Source organism: Myxocyprinus asiaticus, chromosome 24 (assembly GCF_019703515.2).
Source record: "Myxocyprinus asiaticus isolate MX2 ecotype Aquarium Trade chromosome 24, UBuf_Myxa_2, whole genome shotgun sequence".
NCBI classification, from domain to species: Eukaryota; Metazoa; Chordata; class Actinopteri; order Cypriniformes; family Catostomidae; genus Myxocyprinus; species Myxocyprinus asiaticus.
This window is the reverse complement of record NC_059367.1, coordinates 5,013,921-5,026,951: the sequence shown is the minus strand read 5'-3', so window position 1 is coordinate 5,026,951 and position 13,031 is coordinate 5,013,921. Positions and strand designations below refer to the sequence as shown.

Below are 13,031 nucleotides of genomic sequence, written 5' to 3'. Positions count from 1 at the left end.
TGTACTTGCAGGAGAGCCATGGCGTGCAGGGCGGAGGCGGCCTGTCCAGCGGCACCACAGGCCTTAGTCGCCAGAGACGACGTAAACCTACAGGCGCTGGATGGGGGTCTCAGGCAGCCCTGCCAGGTGGTTGTGTTTTGCAGGCACAGGTGCACCGCAACCGTCTTATCCATCTGGGGAATTGCTGAGTACCCCCTGGCAGCCCCACCATCAAGGTTAGTGAGAGCAGAGAAGCTCAGAGACCGGGTCCGGGCAGTGAAAGGTGCCCACTGTGACATCATGGGCTCCTCATGCACCTCCAGGAAGAAAGGGACCGGGGCGGGGCGGGGCACGGCCGTGAGTGGCTCTCCGGGCCCAGGAACCAATCGTCAGGCTACGAGGGTTCAGGGGGTGTGGAGGGTTCCACTCCAGCCCGACAAACGCAGTCGCCCAGGCAAGCATGGCTACCAGCTGCGCGTTAGTCGAGTCCTCAGCGTCAGACTGGACAGCCCATTCTCCGATGCTGCAATCGAGAGCTCATCCACTTCGCGAGCGTCGAAATGAGATTGCAAACTCGCCTTGAGACGAGCCGGTGGTCTCGTCCCAGCGGGGCAAATGAGTTTACTGGAGAATGGGAGGTCTGTGGGGAGTTACCCAGCGGAGTGGCTCCCATTGGGGTCGCCAAATCGCACCCAGTGCTAACCGATACGGCCTCAAACCCGTAGGTAGAAGGACCGAAGCGGGGAGCCACTGGGGTGGTCTTTCCCTCTAACGAAGGAAAAACAATGACCGCAACGTTGCCATGGTCACGCTCTCGCAGTGAGAACATGACCCGTCCACAAATGCTATCTCCGCGTGGGCAGCACCCAAGCACATAAAACTGCGATCGTGGCCATCGGAAGCGGAGAGGTAATGACCGCAACCAGGAAATACACACAAACGGAGAGGCATCTTTAAAAAGATGCTCTCTATTAATGCCACTCTTTTAGAAGGGAAAATATACTCTTTCAGTAGGAAGAATATACTCTTTTAGCTGCTGAAGAGCCCAGGGGCGTTCTCTGCACTTCACCAGTGCAAGAGGGGGAGAAGCCGCTGTAATGCACCATAAATCCAACAGCTTTTCGAGGTGAATGGATCGGTAGAGTAATTTAGCTTGCTGAACACAACCACTCGGCTCCGAAGAGAAAATCTGAATGAGTGGTTGCATACCAGCTCCTTTTATACCTGTATGTCCGGGGGAGTGGCATGCAAATTCCACTCACCAATTCCCATTGGCCTTTTTTCAAAAAGCAGAGGTGTTTGGGGCTCCCAAGAGTGACCCCTAGTGTCACTACATCGACACAACGTCGAGTGAGTGACAGATAGGGAACTGCTTATCTGGAAGTGAGAATCTTCTGTCAAAACACACAGAAACACCAAAATAAAAGCTTGACTTAAATGGACGCATGTGTATTTGCTTAAATATTATACTTGTTGGGCGCATAAAATGTCCTGGAAAATTGTGCCTTTAAAAGAGTGGGAACCCTGCCATGCCAAAATTTCTTTTTTTCAGGAATTTCAGGTTTTAATAAGACTTTTTGAGTTTCAGTTTTTAATGAAACAACATGATTTTTTTTTTTATTTTAAGCCCCAGAAAAAATATCAATATGACATGAAGATATGAAAACATGCTCATCATAGAATAGGTGTATTCAAGTAAATGGTTTGTGTGAATTGCATTTTTTGTATGTATTTTTAATTGAATAGATCTGCAACAAAGTTCTGGACAAAAATTAGCATCACTTCATTGACCCTTAGGACACATGGCCATAATATGCACCTGTTACCCTCTTTTATTGTATTTTATGATGACTTCTGTGAAAAGAATCCACGTTTTGATCATAAAAAAAGTTGATGTTTTTTGTTTTTTTTCTAGATTGCTCGTCCACTGTCACAGACACACATTTTCTCTACTCCAATAACTGAACTAGTAAAGGAAGTTTGGGCTGTTTCTATGATGCTTAAACAGTGGTATAACAGTTGTTCTACACACAAAAGTGTTTTATGGGCGAAACCCTGAAAATTGTTTGAGTTAAAAACATGTACATGTTGTAACCGAATGCTCGTCGTAGCAATATCTTACATTACGTTCTCTTTTAAAAAAAAAATAAAAGAAAGACAAAAGATTTCTTTGAACTTCTCTTGGCTATTTTTGGAAGTGCGTGAAACTTTTGAAAACTTCCATTACTGGTGGCGTAATGTGAACACTGGGAAGGACAAGTCTACCCATTGCTAAACTCCGACACACCTACCAGTGTTTTCAGAAGAACTGGCATCTTTTTGCAGTGGAGAGAGAGAGAGCTTGTGTGCTCATGGTTGTCAGATTGTGTGACTGAAGCGGCACCCTGGCAGAATATTTCCAAACTGTACATGTGTCAAGATCTGATTGGGGGTTTTTACCTATAGGAATCTGGCAACCTCACACATGTCGAAATCTAATTCTGACCGGCAAATCGCCCTTATTTAAAGTCTGTTATTTATCAAACTTAGAAAATTTAATATTTTACTTGCATGATTAGTTCTAAATAATACATGACACAATTAATCTAAAGGGATGGTAAAGGGGGGGGATGGTGGTTTTACAAGGGAGATGCTTTTTGGTACTTCTTTCAAAAAAATGGAAATTCCATCCCCTCGCATCCTCCCTCAACTCGATCCATGGTTATCGCTAATTTATCTTGCTAGCTAGCTAATGTTTACATTCAATATTCTAGATAACTAGATAGCATGATACCTCAGCTTGAGCCCCCCTTTTGCTTGTGAAATTGACACACAGTGGTGTGTGTGTCTGTGATAATGCTGGATGGATGTTAGATGCAGTTCAGAGCAGGATAAAGTTCATCTTTGTGGAAAAGAAAGCTCAGAGTTTTTGCGTGCAGGTGTGCACGTGTGTGTGTGTGCGCGCATGCGCGCATGTGTGTGTGTGTGTGTGTGTGTGTGTGTGTGTGCACAGGTCCGAGGCCTTTATGTTTGAAAGCACACATGCACATATGTGCTCATCTAATGGATGAACATGCTCTTGAACATTCAATTTTTCTCTTATTTTTTATTTCCCCCATTCATTTTCAATGGCCAGTCATTTTTGAACGGGAACACCACAAGTGTGACTTTATGCCATTTTGTACAAAATAAAAGCATTTTAAAACAAACTTCCTGGTTAAACTTTAAAGCACACTAGTGTGATAAATAGTACAGAATGTTTTCATATTTTTAATATTGCCAATATTATCCACAAATAATGTTTTTTTTTTTTTTTTTTTTTTTTTTTTTTTTTTTACTCAAAAATTAGGTTTATAGGCTCAGGTCAGTAAGGCCTACAATCAGTAAGTTCCAATTAGAAATACATAACCTCTACTAATTCAAAGAAAACAAGCTGACAAAAAGATCTAATCCAATATTTTGTTATAATATAGCATAATGAGAGATTTATAAGCAATTCTGAATAGGCCGGTCATTTTTGACCGGGAAGACAACGTGTAACAAAGTGAAAAAAAAAAAAAAATGTAAATTCACAATTGGGGGGGGGGGCATTTTGAATGCTGTAGGAAAGGAGGAATGCTGTAGATTTAGCTTAGATTGTATTGAACCTGGAACATTCCTTTAAGCCAGGTGCATCGCTAGACTTCAGGAACATCCGGGGCTTAGCCCACAGGCCGTATTATAATATAAAAATAAGAAGAATCCTTGCATCCATGACTTAAAAAATGACCACCCTACTTGTTGAATAATAATTATATTAAGCACAACAGTGACACGGTTCAGAACTTTATATGAGCAAACTTCAGGTGCACAATAAATGAACAAAACATGTTTTAATTTGCATTGTGGAGGATCAAAGTGAGAATTACTACAAATTGTTGGCTCATTGTTCATAGTGCAGATACTAATGCTAACAATAAAATCAAAGTCATTTAACATCTTAAATTTGCAATTATCATTTATCATAATATCTTGAGAATAAAGTAAAAATTACGAGAATAAAGTCGAAGCATTATGATGTGGTGGACAACAACAAAGTGGATCGTCAGGGTCTTTACAGACAACACCACTAACCAGGGAGATAACTTGGCTATACAACAGATCTGAATTTGTGGGAAGTTTTTGCAAGCTTTCTGTTAATGAATCAGCTGTGCGTGCATTAGTATTTGAGTTTTCAACCTGTAGGTGCCTTTCAAAGGAGGCGCAAGATATAGGCTCACACTCAAGTGAAGCGAAAAATAATTGGAACTGCTGTGAATTATAGAGGTACATTTTAAGACATTGTATATGGTAACATCCCCTCAGTTACAGTGTTGTTTAGATAGGAAAACCCAACAAAAAAGCAAACCAAGCATCACCCACGCCGAACGGGACTATGCAAATGTCAGTCTGGTTCTTTCTCCTGTCTTGTGTGTGTGTGTGTGTGTGTGTGTGTGTGTGTGTGTGTGTGTGTGTGTGTGTGTGTGTGTAAAAAAAAGAAAAAAAAAAAAGTGGCATTATGTAAACAAACTGGCATTTAAAGGGTTAAAATCCTGAAAATGAATGAATATTTGGTAGTTATGATCAGGACTGATGTTGGTTAAAAAATCTAAGTCATTGGAAGTGGAAAATAATATTAATATATAATATTTTTATGGCAGTTTTTTGACGCAGGCATTTTTGTCTTCTAAGGTCCTTAGTGTGAGTTTTTTTTTATTTATTTATAATATATATATATATATATATATATATATATATATATATATATATATATATATCTGACACTGCACAAAAAAAAAAATAACTGTGATAACAATAATAATAATAATCCCCTTAACTTTGAGTATATGGAAAATGATTCTTTGTGTGTGTGTGTGTGTTTTGTGTGTATTTTGTGTTTTTTTTTTTTTTTTGTTTTTTCATAAAAAGCAACAGTGGCATTATATAAAGAAACTGGCATTTAAAGGGATAAAATCCTGAAAATGAATGAATATTTGGGAGTTATGATCAGGACTGATGTTGGTTAAAAAAAAATTAACTCATTGAAAGAGGAAAATAATATTAATTTATAATATTATTATGGCAGTTTTTTGACATGGACATTTTTGTCCTCGAAGGACCTCTGAGTAACTTGTTTATTGACGCACAAGGGTTATTCACACAATATACTACTTTATTCTCACAATGCTATGACTTCATTCTCGTAATTTTTACTTTATTCTCAAAATATAATGACTATAATCTCAAAGTGCTATGACTTTATTCTTATAGGAATTTAATCTCATAATGCTACAACTTTATCCTCGTAATTTTTACTTTATTCACAAAATAAAGTTTATTCTCAAAATCTTGATTTTTATTTTATTTAACGTGGCAATAAAACGCCATCGTAGGATCACAGAGTATAGTTAAAAATAACGTACATTTTTATAAATGCATCTTGAAAAACCTGCGTTGGGTTTCCTGGTTGATTCCAGGTTGTTTTTAACCAAAGCATAGTTTCAGTGCTTGATAAACGGTAAGACAGTGTCTTTCCCTTTTGCTCTGGTGTGCAGACTTAAGTAGCCTACAATAATTTGACAAGTTCAGTGCCGTTTGATTTTAAATCAATTAAAAATCAAGACACCCCAAAGAGGCTATTTAACTCCACGCACATGACATGGAAATGTGAACATGCCCTGGCAGAGCGCATATACAGGCAGTGACAGTTTGATCTTTTTTTTTGTTTTGTTTTTTATTTTAATGTGAGATTTTATCATTTTAAGACCTATGTATTGTGCAATTTAGGCTCATAGCTCACTGTGCTGCTCTTTTGAGTAGTGTTTGAGGAAACTCCATTGCAATAAACATTCTTTATTTCCACGTACCGACTCCCGGCGAAACCTGAATAAACGTTCGTGAAACCTTGCATTTAACTTAATGGTAAAAATGGTAACCGTGCACATCCCTACTACAAATTATCAATGGATAATTATAAATCCAGATATTTGGTCAGCTCACATGTAGCTTAACCAGTTAGCAACTAGTCATTAATGTGGCTACCTACTGTCAAAACAATTGTAGGCCTACATCTTATCCTTGTTAAAGTTTTGTTGTATTGAAAGTATTGTTACTGACATACCTTCTTTATTCTGATCAACTAATATTAAGTCTTGTTGCTAAATTAAGTCTTGTTGGTTCGCCGTTCTGTGAACTTGCTGCTAATTTGATTATGGATGGTAATTCTTAAATGCGCTAGCTGATTTTAAGAGTCCATCTTAGGGGGGGCCTGGGTAGCTCAGCAAGTAAAGGCGCTGACTATCACACCTGCAGTCGCAAGTTCAAACCAATTGGCCCGGTTGCTAGGGTGGGTAAGGTCACGTTGGGTTAACCTCCTCGTGGTCGCCATAATGTGGTTCTCGCTCTCAGTGGGGCACGTGGTGTGTTGTGCGTGGATGCCGTGGAGAATAGCGTGAAGCCTCCACACGCGCTAGGTCTCCGTGTTAACGCGCTCAACAAGCCATGTGATAAGATGCGCGGATTGACGGTCTCAGATGCGGAGGCAACTGAGATCTGTGCTCCACAAACCGGATTGAGGTGAGTCATTACGCCACCACGAGGACCTAGAGCACATTGGGAATTGTGCATGCCAAATTGGGGAGAACAGGGGAGAAAATCCAAAAAAAATAAACACATTTGTCCAAATTAGGGAGCAAGTAAGGGTGCTCCGAACAACTTGACTGGTACATGCATTAAAATCGACTTGGTGTGTGAATTGTTAAAAAACAAATGAAGATTAGAAATGAGGCTTGTATAATAAAACCCCTGATGCAGAAAAGCTGCACCCCGTGAGAGAAATAAAAAGCTCCCACACGAGGCATTCATAACATGTCTGATGAATTTGAGCATGAACAGCAGGTAAAAGTCAAAGTGCGAACAGTCAATTAATGCTCGTTGGGCTCACTGATCACAAAATGTATTTACATTTGAAGCCAGAGTTGCAGCCTGCCTTTTTAACAAAAGATCAGGGGCTTCAGCCCTATCAGCCAGGGTCTAGCTACGCTGCTGCTTTAAACTCTCTTTACAGATGTTGAATACAACAGACAATACTTTAGTCCAATCTGGTCTCATAGAATCACTACTATACCTGTTTGGCTCGTTGTACGTATTGCGGCTGTTTCCTGGTGAAATGAACACTAGTAGAGGTGCTGTAACAACAACTTTTATTTCCTTTCTCTCAAATCACAAGCAAAACGTTAGATTATCAGTTCACAAACACTTACTTTTCACTCTGTTCCTCAAACAATATTATATAGCACTTAACTTGTAATGTGATAACAGTTAACATTTGAATTACATAACCAACTAAATTTACAAGCTTGTTAAAGTGTGATCAAATTGCACAGTAGCTCAACTCTTGAGCATTGCACTTGCGATGTACAGGACTGGGGTACGAGTCCTGGAGAGCACGTGGGCCAACACATGAGCCGAAAGTGTCTTAGAAACACCATGAAATGACGTGGTTGCTTCAGCAATTGTGTTTTTCAACTCACATTTGCTTTTTATGACACTATCCGTTGGTTCAAGGTTTAGGGCATGGAGGTCGGTAATGATAATTTAAAACTCAAAAAAGCATTAACCTTCAAAACCTCATCTATTTGGGATAATGCTTAACTCTCTTTTTGTGCCACACAGTGGACATTTCACCTCATAACTGTCATGATATATGTTAGGAACCATGTATTAAAATTTTGCAAAAATGGTGCCACGGTCACGTTATTTGAAGCTGGACTAGTTTGCAGACTGTGGGACAAGATTAAATTATTTTTCTGTGTTAATAACAGCATGCCATGGATGTACAACTTGTATTTAACCTGGTTTATTCCTTTAATATTCAAGCCAAGGATACACCATCTTTACCTGTTCAGTGCCACAATGCTCCACGGGAACCCCTAAAAAAACATACATTTCCCTGTAGAGTTGGAGCCTCATATTTTTGCCAACCTGTTCTAATGACCACAAACTTGCCAGACTAAGATGTCTCACTTTCACACGTTTTATTTAAAAAGCACACAAAAGCTGACAAATCACGGCCGCAGGGGAGAAAACTAATTCAGCTGCATCGCAGCACGCTGGAGTGGCTTTCTGTTTTTTGCACCTTACAGCACGCTGGCCTTTACAAACTCCATGCAATTATCAGCCGAGCAATGCCTCGCCGCAAGCTTTGATGCTCAATAATGAGCCTGTGTGGCTAGATTAACTTTGTTTTATGATGCAGAACATGAAGTTATGAGGCTGCTCTGACTGCCTCTAACACTGTAATTATTAAGGAAAGGTAAATCATGAAAACAATGATAATGGCTTCAGTGAAATGCCACAAGAGAACTTCTAGGAGTTATTTATAAATTTATTTGTTAAGAGAACACCCTTCAAAACTAATGATACTTGTGAGGTTGAAGTGAAGTGTACTGTATCTGTGCAGTCACAGAGCAGAATTTAGCACAGTTTGCATCTCATCAGTCACAAATTTGATGGTCAAAAGGCGGAATATGATGTTGTATATTTCACATCTCACTGGATAAAGCTTATGATGACACATTTTATTAAATACAAAACATTTAAATTAAATTTTATGAAATGATGGAGTATGTTTTTGATGAGATTATTTGAATCAAAGTGTACACTCAGTGCACATTTGTTCTTTTCAAAGCTGATCAAGAGAGACCTTGAATATTATTATCAATCAAATAAACCATTTGTGTAAAAAAATTTGGTCAGTTATGGAACATTTATAAAGAATATTTAGCTGTATTTGCACATCACTATTTCAAAGCTGTCTGACAGAAATCAAAGTTGGTAATACAAATAGCTAAACAATTAGTGATTTTAGTTGTGTTGCTTTAGAAAACTGTGAATGCAGAAAACTGTGCAATTTATTTGGCAGTTTTTTTTAATTATAAAAATCAATCTAATGAGATTAATTATCATTTTATATAGTAAACGTATAACGTTATAATATATTCAAAAATAATGTATCAGTATTTTCCCCATCTACTATGTATGTATGTGTATGTGTCTATCTGCCTAATATATATATATATATATATATATATATATATATATATATATATATATATATATATATATATATATACACACACACACACACTGATCAACCACAACATTAAAACCAACTGCCTAATATTGCGTAGGTCCCCCTCGTGCCACCAAAACAGCACCAACCAGCATCTCAGAGTAGCATTCTGAGATGATATTCTTCTCCCCACAATTGAAAAAAGCGGTTATCTGAGTTACTGTAGACTTTGTCAGTTCATACCAGTCTGGCCATTCCCTGTTGACCTCTCTCATCAACAAGGCGTTTCCGTCCACAGAGCTGCTGCTCACTAGATGTTTTTTGTTTTTGGCACCATTCTGAGTAAATTCTAGAGACTGTTGTGTGTGAAAATCCCAGAAGATCAGCAGTTACAGAAATACTCAAACCAGCCCATCTAATTGTGTTGAGAAGAAAATCATCTCAGAATGCTATTCTGACATGCGGGTTGGTGCTGTTTTGGCGGCACGAGGGGGACCTACACAATATTAGGCAGGTGGTTTTAATGTTGTGGTTGATCGGTGTGTGTGTGTGTGTGTATATATATATACACTGGCAACCAAAAGTTTGGAATAATGTACAGATTTTGCTCTTATGGAAAGAAATTGGTACTTTTATTCACCAAAGTGGCATTCAGCTGATCACAATGTATAGTCAGGACATTAATAACGTGAAAAAAAATTATTATTACAATTTGAAAAAAAAAATGTTCAGAACTTTTTAAACTACTTCAAAGAGTTCTCATCAAAAAATCCTCCATGTGCAGCAATGACAGCTTTGCAGATCCTTGGCATTCTAACTGTCAGTTTGTCCAGATACTCAGGTGACATTTCACCCCACACTTCCTGTAGCACTTGCCATAGATGTGGCTGTCTTGTCGGGTACTTCTCACGCACCTTACAGTCCAGCTGATCCCACAAAATCTCAATGGGGTTGAGATCCATAACACTCTTTTCCAATTATCTGTTGTCCAATGTCTGTGTTTATTTGCCCACTCAAACCTTTTCTTTTTGTTTTTCTGTTTCAAAAGTGGCTTTTTCTTTGCAATTCTTCCCATAAGGCCTGCACCCCTGAGTCTTCTCTTTACTGTTGTTCATGAAACTGGTGTTGAGCGGGTAGAATTCAATGAAGCTGTCAGCTGAGGACATGTGAGGCGTCTATTTCTCAAACTAGAGACTCTGATGTACTTATCCTTTTGTTTAGTTGTACATCTGGCCTTCCACATCTCTTTCTGTCCTTGTTAGAGCCAGTTGCCCTTTGTCTTTGAAGACTGTAGTGTGCACCTTTGTATGAAATCTTCAGTTTTTGGTAATTTCAAGCATACATACACTACCGGTCAAAAGTTTTGAAACACTTACTCATTCTTTATTATAATTTTATAAATAATATTAGAATAATATTTAAGTCATCAAAACTATGGAATAACATAAATGGAACTATGGGAATTATGTTGTGACTAAACAAAATCCAAAATAAATCACAACTGTGTTATATTTTAGCATCTTCAGAGTAGTCACCCTTTGCCTAGAATTTGCAGACTTGTACTCTTGACATTTTCTCAAACAACTTCTTGAGGTATCACCCTGGGATGCTTTTTAAACAGTATTGAAGGAGTTCCCATCTATGTTGGGCACTGATTGGCTGCTTTTCTTTATTATTTGGTCCAAGTCATCAATTTCAAAAACTTTTTTCTTAAATTACATTTTAGTTTTATAATGAAATAAATTAATATGGTGGCACAATTATATTTTTGTCTACAAAACTAATTTCAAACATTTAAGCATACACCTTCAGATCAAAAGATTTTTAAGATCATGGGAAACATTTCAGTCAAGTGTTTCAAAACTTTTGACCGGTAGTGTGTATGTATATGTGTGTGTGTGTGTGTGTGTGTGTGTGTGTGTGTGTATATATATATATATATATATATATATATATATATATATACACACACACACACATATATACAGGTGCATCTCAATAAATTAGAATGTCGTGGAAAAGTTCATTTATTTCAGTAATTCAACTCAAATTGTGAAACTCGTGTATTAAATAAATTCAATGCACACAGACTGAGGTAGTTTAAGTCTTTGGTTCTTTTAATTGTGATGATTTTGGCTCACATTTAACAAAAACCCACCAATTCACTATCTCAAAAAATTAGAATACATCATAAGACCAATAAAAAAACCATTTTTAGTGAATTGTTGGCCTTCTGGAAAGTATGTTCATTTACTGTATATGTACTCAATACTTGGTAGGGGCTCCTTTTGCTTTAATGACTGCCTCAATTCGGCGTGGCATGGAGGTGATCAGTTTGTGGCACTGCTGAGGTGGTATGGAAGCCCAGGTTTCTTTGACAGTGGCCGTCAGCTCATCTGCATTTTTTGGTCTCTTGTTTCTCATTTTCCTCTTGACAGTACCCCATAGATTGTCTATGGGGTTCAGGTCTGGTGAGTTTGCTGGCCAGTCAAGCACACCAACACCATGGTCATTTAACCAACTTTTGGTGCTTTTGGCAGTGTGGGCAGGTGCCAAATCCTGCTGGAAAATGAAATCAGCATCTTTAAAAAGCTGGTCAGCAGAAGGAAGCATGAAGTGCTCCAAACTTTCTTGGTAAACGGGTGCAGTGACTTTGGTTTTCAAAAAACACAATGGACCAACACCAGCAGATGACATTGCACCTCAAATCATCACAGACTGTGGAAACTTAACACTGGACTTCAAGCAACTTGGGCTATGAGGACCTTGGTTTCCAAATGAAATACAAAACTTGCTCTCATCTGAAAAGAGGACTTTGGAACACTGGGCAACAGTCCAGTTCTTCTTCTCCTTAGCCCAGGTAAGACGCCTCTGACGTTGTCTGTGGTTCAGGAGTGGCTTAACAAGAGGAATACGACAACTGTAGCCAAATTCCTTGACATGTCTGTGTGTGGTGGCTCTTGATGCCTTGACCCCAGCCTCAGTCCATTCCTTGTGAAGTTCACCCAAATTCTTGAATCGATTTTGCTTGACAATCATAAGGCTGCGGTTCTCTTGGTTGGTTGTGCATCTTTTTCTTCCACACTTTTTCCTTCCACTCAACTTTCTGTTAACATGCTTGGATACAGCACTCTGTGAACAGCCAGCTTCTTTGGCAATGAATGTTTGTGGCTTACCCTCCTTATGAAGGGTGTCAATGATTGTCTTCTGGACAACTGTCAGATCAGCAGTCTTCCCCATGATTGTGTAGCCTAGTGAACCAAACTGAGAGACCATTTTGAAGGCTCAGGAAACCTTTGCAGGTGTTTTGAGTTGATTAGCTGATTGGCATGTCACAATATTCTAATTTTTTGAGATAGTGAATTGGTGGGTTTTTGTTAAATGTGAGCCAAAATCATCACAATTAAAAGAACCAAAGACTTAAACTACTTCAGTCTGTGTGCACTGAATTTATTTAATACACGAGTTTCACAATTTGAGTTGAATTACTGAAATAAATGAACTTTTCCACGACATTCTAATTTATTGAGATGCACCTGTATATAATAGTGCTACCGAAGTTAATGCAAAATTTGTTTAACACCACTACTTTTTTTAATGCCGTTAACTCGTAATATGACCCTTTGAATACAGTGCATCCGGAAAGTATTCACAGCGCATCACTTTTTCCACATTTTGTTATGTTACAGCCTTATTCCATAATGGATTAAATTCATTATTTTCCTCAAAATTCTACAAACAATACCCCATAATGACAACGTGAAAGAAGTTTATTTGAAATCTTTGCAAATTTATTAAAAAAAAAAAAAAAAAAAAAAAAAAATCACATGTACATAGGTATTCACAGCCTTTGCCATGACACTCAAAATTGAGCTCAGGTGCATCCTGTTTCCACTGATCATCCTTGAGATGTTTCTACAACTTGATTGGAGTCCACCTGTGGTAAATTCAGTTGATTGGACATGATTTGGAAAGGCACAAA

At 38.4% G+C, this 13,031-nt stretch overlaps 1 protein-coding gene across 1 annotated transcript in view; it reads right to left on the bottom strand.

The window, feature by feature from the left end:
* Positions 1-12,433, bottom strand: part of LOC127415427 (uncharacterized) — a 304,734-nt gene extending 292,301 nt beyond the window's left edge. The window contains exon 1 of the mRNA XM_051654139.1: positions 11,815-12,433. Coding sequence (XP_051510099.1) covers positions 11,815-12,325 — 511 coding nt within the window. The 5' untranslated portion in view covers positions 12,326-12,433. The remainder of the gene's footprint in view (positions 1-11,814) is intronic.
* Positions 12,434-13,031: the final 598 nt, after the last annotated feature.